Source organism: Pseudorasbora parva, chromosome 11 (genome assembly GCF_024679245.1).
Source record: "Pseudorasbora parva isolate DD20220531a chromosome 11, ASM2467924v1, whole genome shotgun sequence".
NCBI lineage: Eukaryota > Metazoa > Chordata > Actinopteri > Cypriniformes > Gobionidae > Pseudorasbora > Pseudorasbora parva.
This window is the reverse complement of record NC_090182.1, coordinates 44,596,560-44,620,365: the sequence shown is the minus strand read 5'-3', so window position 1 is coordinate 44,620,365 and position 23,806 is coordinate 44,596,560. Positions and strand designations below refer to the sequence as shown.

At 37.0% G+C, this 23,806-nt stretch overlaps 1 protein-coding gene across 2 annotated transcripts in view; it reads right to left on the bottom strand.

Annotated features, from left to right (window-relative positions):
• The window catches only part of acsl1b (acyl-CoA synthetase long chain family member 1b), a 38,130-nt gene that overhangs the window by 5,686 nt on the left and 8,638 nt on the right, over positions 1-23,806 (bottom strand). For both annotated transcript variants that reach the window (XM_067458080.1, XM_067458081.1), the window contains exons 2-17: positions 16,481-16,693; positions 14,007-14,121; positions 12,115-12,179; positions 9,623-9,724; positions 7,045-7,144; positions 6,689-6,864; positions 5,104-5,136; positions 4,943-4,994; positions 4,704-4,777; positions 3,726-3,803; positions 3,505-3,639; positions 1,681-1,815; positions 1,477-1,572; positions 1,328-1,400; positions 759-847; positions 1-117 (exon numbers count right to left, since the gene is read on the bottom strand). In XM_067458080.1, the coding sequence (XP_067314181.1) occupies positions 1-117; positions 759-847; positions 1,328-1,400; positions 1,477-1,572; positions 1,681-1,815; positions 3,505-3,639; positions 3,726-3,803; positions 4,704-4,777; positions 4,943-4,994; positions 5,104-5,136; positions 6,689-6,864; positions 7,045-7,144; positions 9,623-9,724; positions 12,115-12,179; positions 14,007-14,121; positions 16,481-16,675 (1,635 nt within the window). In that variant the 5' untranslated portion in view covers positions 16,676-16,693. The remainder of the gene's footprint in view (positions 118-758; positions 848-1,327; positions 1,401-1,476; positions 1,573-1,680; positions 1,816-3,504; positions 3,640-3,725; positions 3,804-4,703; positions 4,778-4,942; positions 4,995-5,103; positions 5,137-6,688; positions 6,865-7,044; positions 7,145-9,622; positions 9,725-12,114; positions 12,180-14,006; positions 14,122-16,480; positions 16,694-23,806) is intronic.

Sequence of the window (23,806 nt, the reverse complement as noted above, 5' to 3'; positions counted from 1 at the left end):
CGGAAGCCACCTGCCGATGTCTCCTGTGTGAACCCAACCACCTTCATCAAGAGCTTCCTTTGTCTTCTCAGGGTCTTTCAAATATCCCTTAAAAACATTAGGACCCCTCACACACACCTGCCAGAAAACAACAGAAGAACCTGTCAGATGTGTAAAAGAACACACACACAAACACACCAGGGATATTATAGTTCAAACTAAAATAAACTATAACTTTATCTATCCATTTAGTTAAAATTGCCCCATTATGAATTGTTAAAGCTCCTATTGTTGTTATAAAGTCTCCAAGGGAAAAATAATATCCTCATAATATCCACTGCAGCATCAGCTCCAATGGAATGGAATACTTTTAATTGAAGTACTAAAATAACAAACAAACCAAAATATAAAAATTAAATATAGAAAAAATAATAAAAGTGACAAAAACACACAACCAAATTATTAAAACTTTAACTAAAATTAAAATGTAATGCAAAATATAAACAACACCTATAATAGTACATATACTATATATTTTAGTGCAGTCAAATCGATTAATCTTACATAACATACGTGTGTATTATATGTACTGTATTTAAATACACATAAGCATGTATATATTTAAGAAGAAAAATAATTATACACAGTAGTACACACACACATTTAAACATGTTAAACAAACTTTTATTTTGAATGTAATTGATCACGATTAATTAACTTGGCAGCACTAATATATATATATATAGTATATTTACACACACACACACACACACACACACCTCTCCTTCGCCATTAGCAGCATAATAGTTCATCTCTGCCACGTCCACGAGCTTGATGTCATTACAGGACAGAGGAGCTCCAACATGACCTGCAGCGACAGGGAGAGCATATGCATCAGTGTGTGTGTGTGTGTGTGTGTGTGTGTGTGTACAGGTGCATGAGTTTTATGAGGACACATATGTGTAAAATCACATGGGTATTACAACGTAAACATGGTTTATGAGGACACTTCTCCTGTGTCCTTGTAAACCAAATGGATGAAAAACTGTGGGGATTTTTAAATTAAAAATATGTATATGATATGTATATGATGGCTAGGTTTAGGGGTAGTGTGTGTGTGTGTGTGTGTGTGTGTGTGTGTGTGTGTGTGTGTGTGTGTGTGTGTGTGTGTGTGTGTGTGGGGTAGGTTTAGGGGTAGGGTAAGTACAAGATAGAATATACAGTTTGTACAGTATAAAAACCATTATGCCTATGGAGAGTCCCCGTAAACCACAAATTCAAGAATGTGTTAGTATGTGTGAGTTTATGTGTAAGTATGTGCGTGTGTGTGTATGTGCGTGTGCGTTACCTGCAATCCAGTCTCCTGGTAGTGTAACTGTGCTGCCGGCGGTGCATTCAGTCTGTCCATAGCCTTCATAAAACTGTGAGACAGCATTTACGTCACAACACTGTGGTAAAATGTGTGTAAATGTATGTGTTTACGAGTTAAAACTGCACCTGGCAGCCCAATGCAGCTCGCAGGAAGGTGAGAACCGGTGCTGAAATGGGTGCGGCTCCAGTCACCATCATTCGCACGTGACCGCCAACACTGGCCTACAGGGGGCAGCAGAGACCAATCAATGCACTGATCATACAAAACACTTCACAGCGTTTAGATTTGCCAGCACAAAAGATGAGGCAAGCCAGCAGGTCAATGATCACCTGGACTTTCTTAAAGATGATCTTGTCCCACACACTGTCTCTCCTCATGATGCCGCTCATCATCTCGGCCTCTTTCCTCTTGAAGGCGAACTCCAGCACGCGCCTCTTCAGGGGACTGTTGGCCTGTCCGTAGATCTGCGAGAGGGTTTCACTACATTACTACTGCACTGGACATGGGTGAGGGGGTGATGGGTCACAGATCACACAGTGAGTCGCTGGGAGTAATGCTGCTTTCACATGCTATCAGAAATTTGGTAATTCCCACTTTGGGAATAATGTTGGGCATTGAAGTGAGTGACTTCAAAGGACGTTCATGTGCATTTTTAACTAGGAAACTCGTATTTACGATAATTCCAATAGCACGTGAAGGCAGCTTAATTATGACGTTATTTTCAGGCATGCAATCCGCTGAGGACAAAAAAAATTATTTACAAGAATAGTAATCTCCAATTATCTTTTTTTTTTTTTAAATAGATGACAGGAGTGAAGACACAGAAGGTGTGTGGGGGGGGGGGATTGTGTGTGTGTGTGTGTGTGTGTGTGTGTGTGTGTGTGTGTGTGTGTGTGTGTGTGTGTGTGTGTGTGTGTGAGTGTAGGGGGTGGGGGTTTAGTTGAGTAAGGATGGTGGATCTGAGAATGTATACGGAGTATATATAATACATTTATATAAGGAGTAATGCTGGCTTATTGTTGGGCCAGGGTGATGGAAGCTGGATCACATAGGATGGTTACAAAGGGGGGGGGGGAATATATATATATATAAAAATAAAAAATAAACATAAAAAAATGAAAACAAAAAAATTAAAATAATAATAATAATAATAATAATAATAATGAATTGTATTATTTTAATTATAAAATGTAAACAAATCAATAAAGATACAGTATATTACTGTTGCAATAATACAATTGAACTGTAAAATAACAAGCATTTAATCATAATAATCTATATTTTATTATTTTAATTATAATAATAATTATAAATTATTATTCAAAATATTTTTATTTCATTTTTCTTATTATTTTAATTAAACCAATAAATAAATAAATTCCTACTTTTGTAATAATACTATTGTACTGTAAAATAAAAATAATCAATATTTTATAACAATTATATATTTTTATTTCTATTGTAATTAAAATAATAATAATTATTATTATTATTATTATTTTATTAAAATAATAAAATAAAATATTATTTTGAATAATAATAATTAATTATTATTAGTCAAAGTAATATGTTATTATTTTAATTATAAAATATAGGAGAAATGCATTACTATTGTAATAATACTATAGTACTGTAACATAAAAATAAATATTTAATCATAGTAAAAATCATATGTATAATTGTAAAAAATATTATAATATTTTATAATAGCATTTATATTTTGTATAGTTATTTTAACTGTAAAAATATTACATTACAATAAACTACTATTATGATTATTAAAATTATTTTCATTTTATATTTAATAATACAAATTTAATAAATAAAAAATATATTGTTTTTGCAAAAATACTATTGCACTGTGAAAATAAAATAAAAATGCATTTATTAATGATAACAATAAAATGAATACATTTATAAATGCTTCTCACTACAACTGTGGGAAGATGGTTACAGAGATGGAGTTTGTGGAACAGTGTTTGCTGACACACACACATTTTAAAGCTATTTGACTAAGCAGCCATTCAGGTGGGTATTTAAAAATATTTTAAAAAATTAGTAAAAATATGTGTAAAAAAAAAAAAAGACATTCCAGTTTCCTGGTGCTGGTTTAATCTAGTCTCTGATCTCTAGGGCTGCGTCTGTAAGCTCACCTTGTCAAACATGCGGTTCAGCAGACGAGGAACCACAGGGAACACGGTGGGCTTCAGGGTCATGAGGTCCTCCATCAGAAACCGGATGTCCCCCTGGAAGTATCCGATGCGTCCGCCGTGCACCACAATCACACCCTGAGGGAAAAAGCGTTGTGTCACAAGCAAAGCACGCTTTTTCACACAACTAAATAATGCATGAAAGAAAAGAGCTCTGTGAATACCTGTACGACTCTCTCGAACATGTGTGCCAGGGGCAGGTAGGAGATGTGTGTGTCCTGAGTGGTGAGGGGGCACGACGACTGCAAGACAGAGGGCAAAACTAAAGTCAAAGAACCCATCAGCTGACACGTCAGCCTAAATATTCCTGAACCGTTATCACAGCTGATTTTGTCCAAGATTAGAATTGCAATCCCCCTCTTCACATTCGACACAGTGCCATCGAGTGTTAAAACGCGAAAGGCGAAGCTTGAATTTACAGGTATGTCCCTCTTTGGCTACTGTACTTTCAAGATGGAGGGTCAACATGGCGACCGGCATTCGAACCCCTCACCCGTATGTGTTTTCAATGGCATATTATGAACTTAAGAGAATACTTTATAACTTGAAAGAAGTAAATATACATTAATGAGCACATATATTGTTGAAAGAACTAAGTGTTTTTAGCTAAGAATGAACTAAAAAAGTTACACAGTGTAGCTTTAATTATAACAGTAAAAACTCAACAAATAATATGCAATGTAAATAAAAACAATTTGCATTATTCATCCACACATCTCATAAAAATAATGCTATTTATAATTGAGATACTATTAGTTTGTAATTTATATTATATTTGTAAGTATTTATTTGAATATTTCCTGGTCTCATTTAAAGGTTTAATAATTTTGCTGTGTTTGTCACTTATAGTTTTTATTCATTTTTATTTCGGTTTTAGTTGTTTTAATGCATCATCTATAACTAAATGTTGTGGAAATATCGTTCATTCTTATTTCTTGTTAACTAATGAAACCTTACTGTAAAGTGTTACCCATTTATTTATGGGTTTAGTATTAGTTTAAGAATTTCCTGATAACTTTTTGGGTCAAAGTTTGTAGCCAAAAGGTGATAAAAAAAAAGTTTTACATTTGTGACTAGTCAGAGCACCTAATTATACACATTGGCCAGGGCTGTGGCAGTGTGTGAGGCCGTATTGACAGTACCTGTGTGACGTGGATGAAGGCAGCACAGTTAGACACAATGTTCTTGTGGGTGAGCATCGCCCCTTTGGGGTTTCCTATACGAAACAGGCAAATCACAAATTCTTTTTTCAAATGATTTTGATTATGTGTGGAAAAAAACTGTGTGGAGTCAACAATTAATTAAACAGTTTAGCCTCATTACAATTGGCCAATCAGAATCAAGTTAAAAAAAAAAAACTATGATGCAAACATCATCATACCTGTGGTTCCACTTGTAAAGCAAATAAGAGCCAGATCATCAGGCTGAGGAGGCTGCAATTACAGTATATATATATATATATTAAAGGGGATTCAATTAATATAGAGAATTATACAGAAAAAAAAGAGCAATATACACTGGCTAACTGAAAAAGAAACTTACCACAGGATGCTGTCGATGAGTCTTGCCCATATTCTGTAAGTGAAAGAGAAACGTATTTAAATGAGTGAAGGAGACAGAGGAAGTTAAACACAAGAGGAAGCGGTAGATACTGAAGAGATACAGACAGACATGAGCACAGGACAAAATTAAAACTTTAAAATAAAAAAGTAGAATAAAAAAATCAAAACTCAGAAAAAATGAACTTTTTCTTATTGACTAAAATTAACTGCAGTGGGGGTTAAGTTGAAATAAAAAGATAATAAGAATAAAAAAGTTAAATTAAAATAAATAAATGCTATTAAAAATAAAACACTTATATGCACACTTAACTGCATAGAGAATCTATGAGGTATTGTGAAGAGGAAGATGCGATATGTCAGACCCAACAATGCAGAAGAGCTGAAGGCCACTATCAGAGCAACCTGGGCTCTCATAACACCTGAGCAGAGCCACAGACTCATCGATGTCTTAAGTAATATTAAAATTTTCTGAGATACTAAATTTAGGATGATTAGGTGTGCTCTGGTATCTGGCGCTAAGATGTTAGCAGCAGATCTTTTAAATCCTGTAAGTTGTGAGGTGGGGCCTCCATGGATCAGACTTGTTTGTTCAGCTCATCCCACAGATGCTCGATTGGATTTAGATCTGGAGAATTTGGAGGCCAAGTCAACACCTCAAACTCGTTGTGCTCCTCAAACCATTCCTGAAGCATTTGTGCTTTGTGTCAGGAGCATTATCCTGCTGGAAGAGCCACAGCCACCAGAATACCGTTTCCAAAGAAAGGCAGAACATGGTCTCAGCAATGCTTAGGTAGGTGGAGCGTGTCAAAGTAGCATCCACATGGATGGAGGACCCAAGGTTTCCCAGCAGAACATTGTCCAAAGCATCACACTGCCTCCGTCGGCTCGCCTTCTTCCCATAGTGCATCCTGGGGCCATGTGTTCCCCAGGTAAGCGACACACACACACACACCCGGCCATCAACGTGATGTCAAGAAAACATGATTCCTCAGACCAGGCCACCTTCTTCCATTGCTCCGTGGTCCAGTCCTGATGCTCACGTGCCACTGTTGGTGCTTTTGGCTCAAACGTAGATGTTTATAATGACTATGAGAGATTCCCAATGAAGAAAGGACAAAAAAATCTCACTCTAAATAAAAATAAATAGCTCTGAATTAAAATGTAAAAATGGATTAAAAAAAAAAAAACTTTGTTGAAATGTTCCGATATTGCTTCATTAAAGTTCATAAGTTCATAAATGTTACTGTAGTTTAACAGCTGCATGAAATACCCGGTTTGTGATTTAAAAACAAATCGCAGCCTGGATGGAAACATAGCTGTTGCATGGTTCTCTTTGATTAAATAAGTAATATTGTTTCAAGGAATTTCTATAAATAGCAGTTTAAGTGTCACTGTGTTCTGAGGGCAAACGACCCGTAATGCAGGTCACCCAGTTACCACAGCTGATCCGTCCCGGGTCACGGCATGACAAACACCAGCAGACACAAACACACACACACACACACATCGATCTCACTCAGTGGGGTTATGCAAAGATCTGAGCACACAATCTGCGGTTTATTCACCTCTGCGTCTCTCAGACTGATGATGTCGATGCCAGACTGCTGTGCTCTGCTAACCAAATCAGCGTCGAAGGCCTCGATGAGGATCAGGGTTTTGAGCGAGTGCTGTTTGCCGGAAACACAGTCCAGCAGCAGTTTGGCCTTCTCGGGTACGTCACATATGACTGTGGAGATACAGGCTGCAAAGCACACACAGATGCATGAAGAAAAACAAATGCTCTTCTGAATAACTGATGATCCTTGACCCATCAAACACCACTTAAAAACAATATGCACAATGCACTTCTGCATGCAAACTAAATCAATGACTGATAATTAAACAAACCCCACTTCATAAACTGCGTGAGAATTTGACGTACTTTTGTCGAGGATGTAGCTTATGGCTTCTGTGCCCAGGGTGTCGTACAGAGGAACTGATATCAGGGAGTATGTGTAGCAGGCCAGCTCTGAAATCGTCCACTGGGGAAAGAGTTCTGACATTAGCCACAAAATATTCACAATCTCGACAGGCACAATCCATATGAAGAGTGTTAAAGGAAAGAAGACACAGATGTTTTCAGTGCTGGTCACAAAAGCAGAAACTCAACTAAGTCAGGAGTTTTTAATACTGGCATTTCAATTTAAACTCAAATTAAAGATGAATTCTTATCCTTTAAAGGGGAAGTGTGTATTGTTTTGCACCATTAGCGCCACCGAAAGTAATAGTTCATTGAGTATTTATATATATATATCATGGGCGTCGGAACCATTGTGTGGGTGGGACAAGACCCACCCACTTTTTAAGACCAATGATATTGGACCCACTCACTTTTATCGTCTCTAATTCAGCACATGTCTCTTTACTTTGGCTACGCCTTAACCGAGAAACTTATTAAGAAACGTATTATTAAACACATGTTAAACGCTTTATTTCTCCTTTTCAAATATTTGCTCTTTTTTATTGAAAATAAATACCTTTCCGATCTGGGGCCTGTACCATGATGGTAGTTTAACAAACTCAGGGTTACAGGATTAGTTTTGAGTTGACAAAACCAAACCAATCTATTCTGGCTTTGTTGGTCCCATGATGCTGATCATCAGCTCGCTCTGTCAACTCAGGCTTTGGTCCTGAGTTCAGGAGTTTAGCTGTGACATCAGCAGTGAACAGCCAATCACACGCTGTGGATCAGCGAAACTAAGATTAATTTCTCTCTCCTGCAGATTATTACACGATTGAAAAATATTAAGAATTAAAAAAAAAAAATTACACAGCAAGAAGAAAAGAGCTGTCTATGAAAGAGGACAACTAAAGAAACAATATTATATGTCAATGCAAGTAAAAGTTATGAAGTTAGTTTAGTTGATAATAAAGTTATGAAGTTAGTTTAGTTGATAATAAAGTTATGAAGTTAGTTTAGTTGATAATAAAGTTATGAAGTTAGTTTAGTTGATAATAAAGTTATGAAGTTAGTTTAGTTGATAATAAAGTTATGAAGTTAGTTTAGTTGATAATAAAGTTATGAAGTTAGTTTAGTTGATAAAGAAAATTGAACATTTAAGCTCAGTAAACTTCTTTTTTTAAATAGCTTTATTTATTGATTTTAGTCATATTTGTATGACTTTATGTAGGCTATTTATAATAATTTTAACAAAGTGCCTATTAATGATTGATTAACTAAAATGATAAATGTGTAATTGAGTAAGGGTATAATAATTACATAAATTATATCTAAATCATTAAAATTATTATTTTTATAAATAAGCATTGGTAAAAGCCAGACGTTAGTCTTTAAAAACATTTGCTGTAGTGACCTTTAATTTGAAGTAGAAACAGGGGGAGTGACTTTATTGCATCAGAGGTGTGTCAATTTACTCACAGCTGATTGGTCCAGTTTCAGTTTGAGATCTCTTATCCAGAACATAACCTGCCCTGGAGCAGGTCAGCCGTGGATCGTAAGTTACTATGGAGATGAACACAGCTAAAAGCCAAACCACTTTAATGGTACCTAAAACCCAGGATTAGCACAAACTAAGCTTAAACTTATCTGGCTAACCTGCTAAACTGGCTTCATGGTACAGGCCCCTGATATGTGATGCGGAAAGGGAGTAGAGCGAGTGTGGCAAAAGGCGGATTCGAACCTCTGATCGAATTGCGTCGATATTTGATGCCATGCGTCTTACCCCTACTCTATAGCCACGGTAAATAATTCAGTGATTTCTGTAATTTTGTCTGGCCCAATCAATCGTTTAGTAAATGGCACTTTTTCTGTCTGGATATGGAGCATAAAAAACATGCAACTTGTTCATTATCATTATCTGTGAAACTGTTGATTTCTATGGCAGTTAAATGAATGTAGTCTTTTTATTAGACTATTGGTATTGACTGGTTTGAGGTCTTTTTTGGTATAGGAAAGGGATATGGCCTCAAACGCACCATAATGCAGGAAATCACATCAATGAAATTTTTTTTTTTTCTGGGGGAGAACGCCCAGACCCCCCGCAAAACAATCTCCCCACCTGTCATATTTTGCCTTACTGACCCACTCACTTTTTATTTGCTTCTGACGCCCATTATATATCTAAAATTATTAGTAGTAATATAATATATTTATAATAAAACAAATTATAAATAAAAAATAATAATAAATAACGTTTTAATAATTCAATAAATAATAAACAGGTTTTTTACACTTCCATCATTTCAATTACACTTGGTTACTTTAGTTGTTTTTAAATTTAAGAAGAATTAATTGATTTAAATCTGGTCAAAATCCACTGTAAAACAATTATTCACTAATGCTAACACTATTTTGAGTTTTGGTTGATTACACTTATGTCTTTCTTTGTATTACTGTTAACTTTTTTTTGGTTCAAGCAGGCATCCAGGTTACTTGCTTTTTAAGTAAAACGAACACATTTTTTCCAGAGCGTTTGGGTAGTAAATCTCCTAGCTCTGACCTCTGGTCTGTTCTGAGAGAAGATGCCGATGTAGGGATCTCCGTGTTTTGAATGTCCTTTGTGTAGAAATGCTGATCCCAAATACTCCGCTCGCTCAATCACCTGAGGAAGAGGAAATGATAAAAGAAAACGATTAAGTTAAAAGCAGTCCAATGTACACAAGAAAGAGGAAAATAAAGTGAAGGATCAAACCGGAAATGTTTCAATTCAATTTCAATTTAAAGAACTTAATGTTGTTTTAGTTCATGATGATAACACTAGAGCATGCATGTACTTCTGCATTTATCAGCATTTATGCATGTAAACATTTAAATCAGTTTATGCATGCCATTAGGGTTCAAACTGGGTTTTGGACTCAAGTCCCAAATTGGAGGACTTGCGACTCGACTTAGACAACAATAGAGACAGGGCACATTTAGGCCACGAGTTATATGTTATATGTATAGTATATTATATTTCCTGTCACTGATTATGTTCCCCTCCAGTGGGCGTAGTTCTCAGTGTAATATAACATACTCTGTCTCAATTGCCTGTATGCACTTTTTTGTCCTCAAATGCTTGTTTTTTGGGTCAACAGCTTATAAAAACCTCTGGGTTTTTAGTTCTGTTTTTTTTTAGCTTGTTTGCTGTACACCTCAACACATATCAGCTTTTAGACATTGTTCTGTTTTTTGATATAAGTCAGAAATGACAAGGAGGCAGCCTTACGTAACACAAAGTCAATGGAGACGGTTGGTTTGCATGTTGCATGTTTCCTCTCTCAGTAACAAGTAAAGTAACAGTTATTTTTTAATGCATCTGTTTCTCACGTTTTTTCTTAATCTCTTTATTTGAGGTTCCAATAGTTAGTTACACTCACATACACACTCTCTCTGTTATGATATAGCAGTTGTTATTTCTAATCATTTTTTTTAGTCTTTGTTAGTCTCAGTTACCAATAAAATAGTTTCTCTGACTGCTTTTCTTTATTTTGCCACATGAGAGATCAATCCCTAAACTGAACTGAGATAGACGGGCGCCCTTAATGAAATTAGTAAATAGTAAACTGCTTAATCATAAATATATTTTAAAAGCCTTCTTGATATAAATTAGTATACATTTCATTTACTATAGTAATTAATACTGTGACACTAATTTGTGCAAAAATCACAAATTACTTTAAGACTTAAAGCTTAAAGTTGAGGACTTGCAACTTGACTTGGCCTTGTCTGTCTTGACTCGGGACTTGAATGTAAAGAGTCGAGACTTTCTTGTGACTTTCAACACAATAAAAAACTTTGTCCCACCTCAGGAGTCAAACCCATAACCTTGGCTTTTCTAGTGTCATGGTCTACAGGAATGCAGTATCATGTGCACAAGAAACCAATCATCAGAGAAGCCAGAAGTGCTGGACAATGCATCTGCAGTTAAACATGTTCCCACAAGCCCTTTACAGAACAGTCTGAACCCCCGCTTCAGCACAACCTTGTCAACAATCTCCAAAACCTGCATTGAGTGGTGTGAAATCCCAAACCAGGTGTGTGTGGGACGCTCTGATTACATGTGACACAGATTATCCACGCTGAAAGAACACAATGTCTCGCAGTACGAGTCCTTCAAAGCAGAGGACGAATTACTTCACGGGTTTTACAGCATGCTGGATGTCAGTCCGGTAGTGACTGGAGTTGTTATATTAAGTTATTATGAAATGACCAGGTAACTTATTAACTTGAGAGCTGAGAGAAGAGTAAACGTGAGCTATAATAAATTCCAATGCTCAACAATAGAGATGGAAGGAAGTGTGAAATACTTTTCCAGGCAGTTCTGCGTCATCACATTTTATATTGGTACTTTTATGTCACTTCAGGTGCGGTTTGGCATTTTTGACCCAAAAAAACGTTACGTTTTGTTTTGTTGGATTTCTATCTTCATTGTTGCGAAACTTGGTAACAGTTTTGGTATTTGCTGTGTGAACACAAAATAATCATGGACATAAGGGCTTGATGGTTTTTTCCCAAGGTGCACCTGTGCTCCTAAGTTGAAAATTTGGAAGTGCATATAGAAACTTGAGGAGCGCAACTAACTATTTCTGCATTAATATATATTATATATATATATATATATATATATATATATATATATATATATATATATATATATATATATATATATATATATAATCTCTTCATATATAGATATAGATAGATAGATAGATAGATAGATAGATAGATAGATAGATAGATAGATAGATAGATAGATAGATAGATAGATAGATAGATAGATAGATAGATAGATAGATAGATAGATAGATAGATAGATAGATAGATAGATAGATAGATAGATAGATAGATAGATAGATAGATAGATATGAAGAGATTTGCTAAAAAAAATGTTGTCAGTCTGAATCACTATACTAGTACTATACTAGTTAAATACATTAAAAAGTGCACACATCAATAACAGAAGCATGTATTAAAGCAGAAACAGATATGGATACATAAGTGTCGTCCTACCTCCGAGTATGAAAGCCATTCATACGGCTGCTTTGGTTTTCTGGATCCCAGGCAGGGACCGTTTTCTGAAATGGAAAAATGAATATGCTGTAATCACATATACAGCAGTTAACATAATGTAACTACTTTATCACATGTTGACAACACATTTTTATACTAATACATGTATTAACATTAATACTAATTTATTTACACTAAAATGTAACTATACTAATGGCCAGCTTTTTATATAAAGTGGGATATCCGTGATATAAACATTAATAAACAGGCCATACTATGCCCTTTTATAATTTTTTGATTGTGTTTTTGGGCTCTACTGGAGCAGGTTTTCCTGCTTGAATGTTGATTATTTCCTCATATTCTCCATTTTGCAGCTCGTCTCAGTCTGTCAGTAACGCTCTGGGGTGCATTTCCTGAAAAATCGTTAGCCAACTATGGTCGCAAGTTCTGTCGATATCAACGAGTCGGTGTTTCCCGAAACCATCGTTCCAGCAAGCATTCGCAAACAGCATCGCAGCATCTCTTGTTTGCATGGCATGAGGGCTTAATAAATCCTTATCTTGAGCAAAATAAGCAATCTGATATTCAATAAAAGGATAGTTCACCCAAAAATGTAAATTCTGTCATTAATTCCTGACCCTCATGTCGTTCCAAAGCCGTAAGACCTTTTTTTATCTTCAGAAAACAAAATTAAGATATTTTTGACGAAATCCGAGAGCTCTCTGACCCCTGCATAGAAAGCAGCGTCATTCAAATTTCAAAAATTTCATTCAAAGGCCCAGAAAGAAAGACATCATTACAATAGTCCATGTGACTCCAGTGGTTCAATCTTAATGTTATGAAGCGATGAAAATACTTTTTGTGCACAAAAACAAACAAAAATAACAACTTTATTCAACAATTTCTTCACGTCTGTGCCAGTTTACGTTGGTCAGCTCCTGCGTCACCATCACGTGCATGCGTCATGGAGCTCACGTGAACAGCATCGCCTGCCGCAGATCTCGAGAGCGCTGCATTTACAACGTGGCACAGACTAGATGAAATTGTTCAATAAAGTCGTTATTTTTGTTTGTTTTTGCGCACAAAAAGTCTTCTCATGGCTTCATAACATTAAGGTTGAACCACTGGAGCCACGTGGACTATTGTAATGATGTCTTTACTGCCTTTCTGGGCCGTCTATGGAGGGGTCAAAAAGCTTAGATTACATCAAAAAAATCTTCATTTGTGTTCTGAATATGAACGAAGGTCTAAGGGGTTTGGAACGACATGAGGGAGATAAATTAATGACAGATTTGACATTTTTGGGTAAACTAACCCTTTAACCAACGAAGTTGTGCGACATGTTTGCGACAATACGTTTAGCAAAAAAGCTGTGACTACCTAGTTGATTTCTTCAACAATGCATCATACTATAGTTAAGCAGAGTTGCGACGTTGTATGAGAAACACAGCCCTGTTTTGTTCTTGTCTCTATGAAGCCCCTACTTCTGAAAAGCACAATGTGCTCTGATTGGTCAGCTGGAGTAGTGGGCTGTGATTGGTGTTTGGGAAATGCCCCGCCTCACTCAACCAGATCTGCCCATTTATTCTGCGTATTAATTATTAAATGAGGAATATTGTGAAGTATTTGTTCCCGGAAGAAAACTCAAGACTACTATGAGTTCAGAAACACTGACACTGATATAGAGAAGAACTCCTGCTGGAGGGACGCTTTCATGATCACACACAAACATTACACACTGAAGAGATGAAGAAAAAGTAGAATAGCTCCTCTTCAACATCATGGTTTTCTTTAGAGCTGCTTTGAAACGATATGTTTTGTGGAAAGATTTGATTGGACATTCTAATAGACGTGTCAATATCAGTACTCAAAGTGAAGCTTGGTTTACATACTCGACTCCCTCAGGCCCCTGTGAAAGCAATCGTACATGGTCTTGGCGTCTTCGTAGAAATGGGTCAAGAGCGGACCTCCGTTTAAAACCGTCCCTCGACGAGCGAACTCACCTCCCTGATGGACAAAAACACATGCAACCATCAGATACATTTTATATAGTGTTGTGTGAAATTGAAGAAAAATGCGATATGCAATACCTTGCTACATAATGCGATATTCGATATGCAATACAATATTGCTTTAGTGTGTGAAATCTATTAAAATTATTAAAACAAATAGTTAAAAACTTAGAATGATACCATTTATGTGTTTCACATTGTTTCTGGGAAAAGAAAGCATCGCTTCAACTTCTGAAAGTGTTTAGTTTTAGTAAAAATTCGTCACAATTCTGGCAATATGATTTTAACATCAATGTAAAAAATGTAATGCAAATATTGAAATACCAAAAACTCTTTGCTTGAGTTGGTAATATATATTTATATTAAACTAAAACATAATATGAAGAACATCCAGGTAAACAAATACACCTGAACTAGGGGTGGACTACCTAAAAACGTACACTTTCGACAATGTTGAAGTAGCCTATTCAAATCATTCACATACTGCGTGTCGTTGCGATATGTACATTTCAGTCAGGACCACTTTGAGAATGATATTCATTGACAATCTTTGATTTGGCGAAAGGCTTAAGCTGGGCATACACTGTGCGATTTCTATGCGATTTCAGCAAGGTTATCTACTCCCACTGAACGAGCAGATCGCATGCGATGTAAAGTCAAAGCTCACGATTGATGTGCTCTCACTGTGCGGTCCGACCGTCGAGCGCGTCTTGTCTGCTCACACTGTACGGGTGAAAAATGCGCAATAAAACCCCCGTGGCGACGATAGACCATGGTGTATTATACCCCAGAGAGGTAGCCTATCAAATGCATCAGCTATTGATATCAAGAGGATTTAGAATTTATGTATACAATTATTTTATTATTAAATTGATATTACATTAATTTGCCCCCCTCCCCCCAACAATTTCATAATGCATATTTGACACACTGCATAATAAAAAATTAGATAGATTACTCCTCACTATTTTAAAACATTTAGCCCGATTAGACAAGGAATTATAGGTCTTTAATTATATGATTATAATGTCAGAACACTGCAATAATGTCCGTCTCAATGAAAAGTAAAACTTGTTTAACACAAAATGGGCCTACTTCTCTTCAATTTTTTTCTCACAATAAGGACCAAAATAGAAATATTAAGAAAATAAATTAAGGCAGTATAGGCTACGTTATCAGCATGTTGAATTACATTTATCTCTCGTTGTCTGAGAATATGCGCCGAAAGCTTGTCAGATTTGACTTTCACTTTCTGATATCCGCTGACTTGCGTTCATGAATTAAAACGGGAAAATAAAAAAAAAAGAAGAAAAAAAAGACAACATGACATTGTGTCAAGATGAAAGGTTCCCACTTTCCGTCATAATAAGATTAAGTAGGCCTAGGCTAAATATTAATTAATATTAAAAAAGGTGGAAGTAAAACAAGTAAATCAATGACCAACTAGCTAAATGAATAAGAGGCACTGGATATATACAACACAAACTACAGTTTACTTAATTTCTGCTATTTGATAGCTGCCTACATAATTAAAGATCTCCCTCTTTTCGTTTTCTTCCTTAATGCTTTTAAAAATGAAATGGTTAAACTTCTGCTTTCGCGCAGGCGCAGAGAGGGGAAATATGGCAATCAGTTCGGGGCCTTGCGATAACTTCACGAGGGGCGAGCAGAATATCTGACACGCCAGAAATTCATCCGACCATCCGATTCCCGATCGTGAGAGGTTTGTCGCCTCTCGTTTCCCCCTGTACACTGCACGAACACCTCACGACAAACGACACACAATAAACCTGAAAATCGTCCCGACCCAAAAAAGAATCGCACGAGTCAGAATTCGGCTCGAAATCGGACGAAAATCGCACAGTGTATGCCCGGCTTTAGGCTCAAAGATGCTCAAGCTGCCATACTAGACAGCTCGAGATACATCCTTGAAACATAGTCCCCCAGCCTTCAAAATAACCAAAAGTTTCTTAGCATACAGTACATTACAGAGAAATATACAATGGTTACAAGAGTTCTACACACAATTCAATACTCGATAATGAAGATACTAGGAGGTGAAGGGGTGAATGTGGGTGTAAATGTCTGTGCGTAAGACTGCGAAACATGACTTTGAATGAGCTTAAATACTATAACTGATTAGAGTAGGTGGAGTAACAAATCAGCTGAGCGTCAGCTGATATCGTTTAGCGATCAGTGGTCTGCCTGAACTACACTTGAATTCCATTCGATCACTCAAGCTCCATTTGCGATACTTTGATAGTTTCAATATATTGTGCAGCCCTAATTTTATATCTAATCTCTGATTGTAACTAAACAGGATCTGAGATCTTCTCAAAGGTGCGTTTACTTACGGGGAGCTCCACCGACTGCATGCTCAGGTCACAGGGCGGTTTGAGGGCTTTGGGTCTCGTGGCGTACCAGTAGGCCGTTACGGCGGTGAATGCGCCCATGCCGAGGAGTGTGTTGGTGGAGAGGCTGCGGAAATAATCCCTGACCTCGGACAGCTCAGGGATCCTCAGCTGCTTCAACAGCTCGTGTGCCTGCATGACTACAGCAAACTCTATCTGTGGAGGACAGCAGGTTCATATTAAAACTACTGCAGGAGCTTTAGTTTATAGTCATTGTCTGTTCTGTTTGTCACAAAGCGCAAATCTATCTTTGACGCTGGTTTCATATCCATAAATACATTATAAATACTTACACATTAACAAACAGAATTAGACTACTTGCATAATTCCCTTACATGCATTAATAAAAATAAACAAATTATTTTATAATATCCATTGCCCGTCACCTCACAGTGTCAGAAATGGTTCAGTCAAAGATTCAGGGCCTTATTTTAAGGATCTGATCACATGGTCTGAAGCGCACGGTGCAGGTGCACTTAGGGCCAGTCCGAATCCACTTTTACTAGTTTAACAACAGAAAAACCATCGGGGCGCTAGGCTTATGGTCCAAAATGGTTGTCCCTCATCTCTTAATCAGTCACGGGTGTGTTTTGGGCGTAACATGCAATAAACCAACCAGTCTCATCTCCCATTCCCTTTAAAAGCCAGTTGTACTCGCACCATGGGATTCACTATTTACATGGGACGTTTCCCCAGGGAGGAATCCTTTAATTCTTCAAATTTAAAAATGTGTGTGTGTTACGGAGCGTCCCTGTGTGTGTGTAATAATCAGAGTGTGTGCACCACCTATAGGCTCATATTACTAACACACACTTTAAATAAGACATTAAATACGGCACTGTTGACTTTAGAGCAGGTTTGTGTCTGTCAATGGTCAGCGGTTTTCAGTTCCTCACAATAGCAACACTCCAACAATGCTCCTGAACACACCTGGTTTAGACCAGATGCCCATGGGGGAACACACACACACACACTGATGGGGGAACAAATGAGCCAGTGCATTTGATATTTAAACACAGAGGAGCTGGACGTGAACATGAGAACTGCGTCAGGGCTTTGTGCTGGGTGTATGATAGGGCCCACAGTCTCTCTAAACCCCGCCTCTCTGAGAGCTGCTCTTCTGTGATTGGTCAGAAAGCAAACTATCATTACCATATCTGAATATCAGCTCTTAAAAAACAGAGATATGAACAGTAACAACGTTGGGTTTACAGTATATCAATCTCATCAAAGTAGATTTGTTTGGCAGCAGAAAACGTCTCGGTTACGTCTAACTACAGCTGACACAACTACAGTGATTGAGAGCGGGGCAAACGAGATTATGAAACCGTATTTATACATCATGCTAGTTTTTGTTGCACTGCTTTTAAACTATGTTTATGTCAATTTTAAAGCCAAAATATGCAATTCTTCGCCACTAGAGATCTCTTCATAACAAAGGCATAGCTTGATGATGGCTTGATTTCGCAGAGCTTTTATTCTGCTGCAAACGAGCGCTTCCTTCTTCCACTCAAATGCTTGTATGTTGGGGAACACAGCGCTGTTTCAGCATCTCATTACACACAGTGTGTTGAAAGTTGTGGTATAACATTACTGTGCGTTTGCAGAGGTGGAAAGTAACGAATTACATTTACTCGCGTTACTGTAATTGAGTAGTTTTTCTGTGTACTTCTACTTTTTTAAGTAGTTTTAAAAATCTGTAATTTTACTTTTACTTAAGTACATTTTGATTAAAGTATTGTACTTCGCTACATTTTAAACCACATCCGTTACTGAGTAAAAATAAATCATTAATGCAAAGAGTGGAGGGAAAAAAAACGCGATCCGGAAATGACTAACGCCCGTTTCACACATACTCCGTCTGCAGTGCGTGTGCAGTGCGTGTTGCGTTGCGTGTGCGTTGCAGGAGCCCCACACCCTGTAGTCCTTTCACATATGCTGCGTTTGCAGTCCGCAACTGATCCGCTTTTACATACCACAAACACAGCATTTATTAATGATTTTTTATTTAAAATCCAGAAGTTGTTACTGATCTTGGCTCATCAGAATTGCAATTCTCTTTGTTTAATCTTTCTGAGTAGACAGGTTAACGTTGGCTACATGCCTACATTTAAACAACATTTTTTCATGAATTAATTCATTAATTCATATTTATATATAAATATACTTTAGATTTAGCTCACACAAAAGGCAAAACATTTAAACATAGGTTATAGCCTAAAATCATAAACATTTTAAATTAGAAACTTAGAATAGTCTATTCAAAAACAGCCGACTCTCGTCTTTACTTTCGTTTTTACACCCTTTTAAAAGAAATCCTGCAGGTCAAAAAGAACTTTGCTTTTCACCTACAAGAAAGTACGAGTGCTCTCCATTATGGTACATTTTTTTTTACCTCAATGCCAGATAAGGTGTCGTTTTGTTGCTTTACTTGAGAAAAAAAGCCATGTGTTGACTTTGAAACAAGAGTATATTTTAAATGATATGCATCCGATTTGAAATTACTAGATTTTCGCGTCAGTACATGTTTATTTTAATGCGAAAAATGTTCTATCACTTTAATGCAGCAACGCAACGCAGCGCAGCGCAGCAAAAAATAGACTCGGTACGAAAACGATCCGTGCACTGCTGCAGACGCAACGCTCCTGGAACGGACTGACGGACTGCATCCGCGTGCAGTGTGAAAGATGTCATCCGTTAACATGGGTACGGAAAAAAATACGCAACGCACACGCACTGCAGACGGAGTATGTGTGAAACGGGCGTAATATTGAATAGAGGGCGCGGGGCGCGGGAGAGAACATGCGAGCAAATATCAGATGGAGACATGGAGACGAACAAGACAGACGTCAGTGACGCAGACTCAGGTGAAAGCAAAACGCAGTCGTGAACCCCTGGCTAGTGTGGAAATACTTTGGATATAGAAAAAAAATGACATGGTGTTGTCCTGGAGGATATCAAATTTGCACAAAAGGTGGATGCAAATGAAGAAACACATAGAACATGTTCGGGCACACATCCCTTTGTGCAAATAAAGGTAACGTTATGTTTATAACTTAGGCCGATTGATTTCTGTGACGCAGAGCGAATCCCGGAATCCAGTCATGAACATTAACTTTACATTATAACGTAGATTTGGTGTAATACACGCAAACTGGTGGATGAACGAAAAACTTGAATGTAGAGCTGTAGGCCTTAGAAATAAATCAAATCGCGACATGGTCTGTGAACATTAAAGCACAACATTTGTAACGCTTGTGTCCGGGTGAAAAATGCGGATAGCTCACTTAATATATCTGGAGTGGATGCAAACACGGAGGCGATTGACGTCAAACAGATCGCGCTTTATTTCCCGCTGAACTCTGATCACAAACTCCATTTCCGTCCACAGCATTACTCAATAAAACAAAATAACTGACTGTTAGCAACAGAAAAACAGAGAATAATCCCCACACATGGGAGCTCAAAACTCAGTGCGCACACACAAGATGCAGAACTCGTTTTCAGGGAGCGCGCGCAGCTCTTAAAGGGGCCACACTATATTTCTACTCGTTACACATTGAATGCTATATGAATATATGATCTGCTTGTTCTCTCTCTGTGAATGAGCTGCTCCGTCTACTACATATGGACTCTGTTATTCTTAAACATTAACGAATTAATGATAAAAAGTTGTTAATCTAATTCATAATAATTTATTGAATTTAGTTTATTAGACATGTTTTATTGAAATTTTGATAAACAAAATAAACAAATGGTTTTAAGTTTGTTATAATAAAGCATTTGTTCAACCAAATAAAAAAAGACCAATCTTCTTCATTCATTTAACATAATTTTAACTAGTTATAATTACCATCATTTAATAATAGGTACAGTAAATGTTTAATTGATGTTTTCTGAGATAGTTGTCATATCGTGAAAATCTCATTCTATCACAACCCTACAGGGGAGAGTCCCACCCCCACTGTTAAAAAAGTAACTAAGTAACTTTTACTCTGAGTACATTTTAAATGAGCTACTTTTTACTTTTACTTGAGTAAATTTTTAGACCAGTAATTTTACTTGTACTTAAGTAAAATGTCATTGAAGTAACAGTACTTTTACTTGAGTAGAATATTTTGTTACTCTTTCCACCTCTGTGCGTTTGCTCGGCGGGGACTGTGGCGGTGCATGTCCTGGTTAAAATCGCTTAGGCCTATTTCTCTGGATTTAAACATTTGGGATAATGCAAGCACACAAGTCAGCAAAATATATAACACTGTTCAGGTGGTTTTTGGATATTTCAATCCAAAAATCTTACATATTGTGCCTTTAACACATAATGAGACACTAATGCATATCATTATTGATGTTACAACAAAAAATATAAAAGATCAAGGTAAATATTACAGAGGAATTGTGTTTTTTTTGTCATGAAAATACTGTCAAAATACAACAACATAAAAACAATGTCTTTTTTGGATGAAAATCAAAGGAAATATGAGAAACATTAAAATACTTACTACCAAGACAATATAAAAATGTTTTTGTCTAGGCGTTTGCTTATTTTCCTCATTTTCCTCCAATGGTTTATAAAAATCAGTTCTGTAATAAAATTGGCACATTATTGTTTTGAATAATTGGGTCTTGTTTAAAAGCCTTTGTGTTGGTGAATAAAGTGAACTGTGCCATGATCTAAACACGCTCAGTGATGAAGGGTCAAACTCAATCAACTATCAGATGTTGTGTAAGGTAATGATGTTAATCTACTACATCTGTAATTCACACACGATGCTTTGCTTTCAAACCTTCACAGCGGTCACTCAACACTCCTCTAACATGACATTACAGCTTACCAAACCTCACAGGCTCTGGACTAAACAGCACCAAGGTGTTCTGCGTTGACATTTTCATGACAATTAACCACTTTTCCCCAAAATCTGTTTCTTACTTAAATCTGCATGTTTGCCATGATATTTTCAAATGTATTTTACAATTGAATGCCTTTTATTTTCACATTACAGTATGTCATTAAAAACTGACACAAAGTAAAAACATTTTAATGGTCCTAAAAATAGCTGTCATTTTCTTTGCGAAAATAGTAATTTCCTTTTCTTTTTATTGATTATGTGCTGAAATATGACCCAGCAGGTTCTTGTGTGATTTCTTAAAGGGGGGGTGAAACACTCAGTTTCAGTCAATCTCATGTCAATCTTGAGTACCTATAGAGTAGTATTGCATCCTTCATATCTCCGAAAAGTCTTTAGTTTTATTATATTTATAAAAGAAATATGGGCTGTACCGAGACTTTCCGGAAAAAACCGAGCGCCTGGAGGCGTATCGTGTGGGCGGAGCTAAAGAATGACGAGCACGCTAAGCGGTGACGTCCTCAAGCGTGGAGAAACCCATCGCTATCGATCTCAGCTAATAGATATGATCCACAATCAGATTCGGAGGCTGAAATAAATTGAACAGGAGAAACAGCAACAGCAGGACGTCCGTCTCTGTGGTATGGACTGTATTTAGTGGCCTGTCAACATTTGTGTGTGTTTACTCGCAGTTTATGAGGACATGATTCGGTTTATGGACTATTGTATGCGACTAAACCTTAGCAGTAGCAAGCAAAACGGTTTTGCACGTCAGACTAGTGTAACGTTATACAGAGAACAACAATGGAGTAACCGTTAGCGCATTTGAATGACGAAGCACGCGATCGTGTCGTTTACTGATGTTTACTCACGCGACAATAGCCAACAGCACAGACATTTGAAGCAGTTTTACTCACCGGCTGCTTCCAAAGCAGGACCGAACCTTTATCGCTGGGACCGCTCCGTCAAAAACACACTTCTTTGGTAACTGTTGATTTCATGAAGTCCTCTGACAGCAGTGACCGTGGAGATCCACTTTGCGACACGACTGAAGCGATGTTGTGAAGCTTCCCGTCATTTCTGCGTTCAAATCGGGTCAAATGCAGCGCTGCCTTCCCAGAATGCGGTGCTGAAGCGTTGAAGTCGCTTAATGTCAAAGTGGAGGAATGAAGTGGAGCGCGGCGCGGACTATAACTGACATAAGTGTTCACGGACGAGTGGATCTGCAGCTGAGCGAGTGTTTATGGGCGTGCATTTCCTCTCTCGCTCTAGTCACGCGCGCGCACCCTACCGGGAGAAGAGCCCGTACGGCCCATACAAGGACCTTCCGCTCTATTAACGTCAAGCCGACCCATACTCGAAAAAAACTCTCCGAAACTTGTGAGAAACCGGAAGGAGTATTTTTGACACAGAAATACTCCATCAAACGTCCAACATTAGTTTTTGAAACTTTGTCTATGTTTAGGATGGGAATCCAAGTCTTTAACAGTGTAAAAAGCTCAGTATGCATGAAACAGCATTTCACCCCCCCCTTAAGATTCACCCACACTATAAAAAAAATCAATTTTCAAAGCAGTATATAAAATAAAATAAAAATGACTGTATGTTTAACAAGAAAATATATTTCAGACTTTCTACTTTAAAATGATGTTCATGTGTTATTTGCAGTTTCTTTGTTATCATTATAATAACCCAAAACTAAAACCATTTAAAACAATGTGTTACTGCAGTAATGTGTAAAAAAAACGATAAAAGTATCTCAAAGACAATACAATAATACTGATCCGATACCAATAAATAAATAAAAAATGAAATGCATTTTGTTTAGTTGGACAACTTATCACAGAAATTGAGGATCTGAATATTATGGAAGCTTGTTTCTGCCACAAAATAAAAAAGGTAAATTGCAACTTTTTCATTTGTGCAAATTCAGACTTTATAACTTGCAATTGCGAGCTCTCTCACGATTCTGAGAAAAGATGTCAGAATTGCTAGAAATAAAAGTCAATGTCACTTTATTTATAAAGCACTATTTCAATCAACAACTGTTGACAATGTGCTGTTCACTGCAGAAACATTTAACACAATCAAACCAAACCAATAACAGACAATACACCAGATAACATGACACTGTATCACTGACTAAAAGATATTTCAAACAAATATGACTACAGTTTTTATTTTAAATGACCTACAGTTCTGGCACCAGCAGACTGCTCCACAATGTTGGCACACTTCTGAGTCTTCATTTTGTCCTTGGAAACACTAATAGTTCCTGATTTGGTGCTAAACTATTTCGAGATTTGTGAACCATTAAATTGACTTTAAAATCAATTCTATAGCGGACCAGCAACCAGTGTAATGACATTAATGGGTGTGATATGTTCATTATATTATAACACGTCACAATTGTGAGTTTATT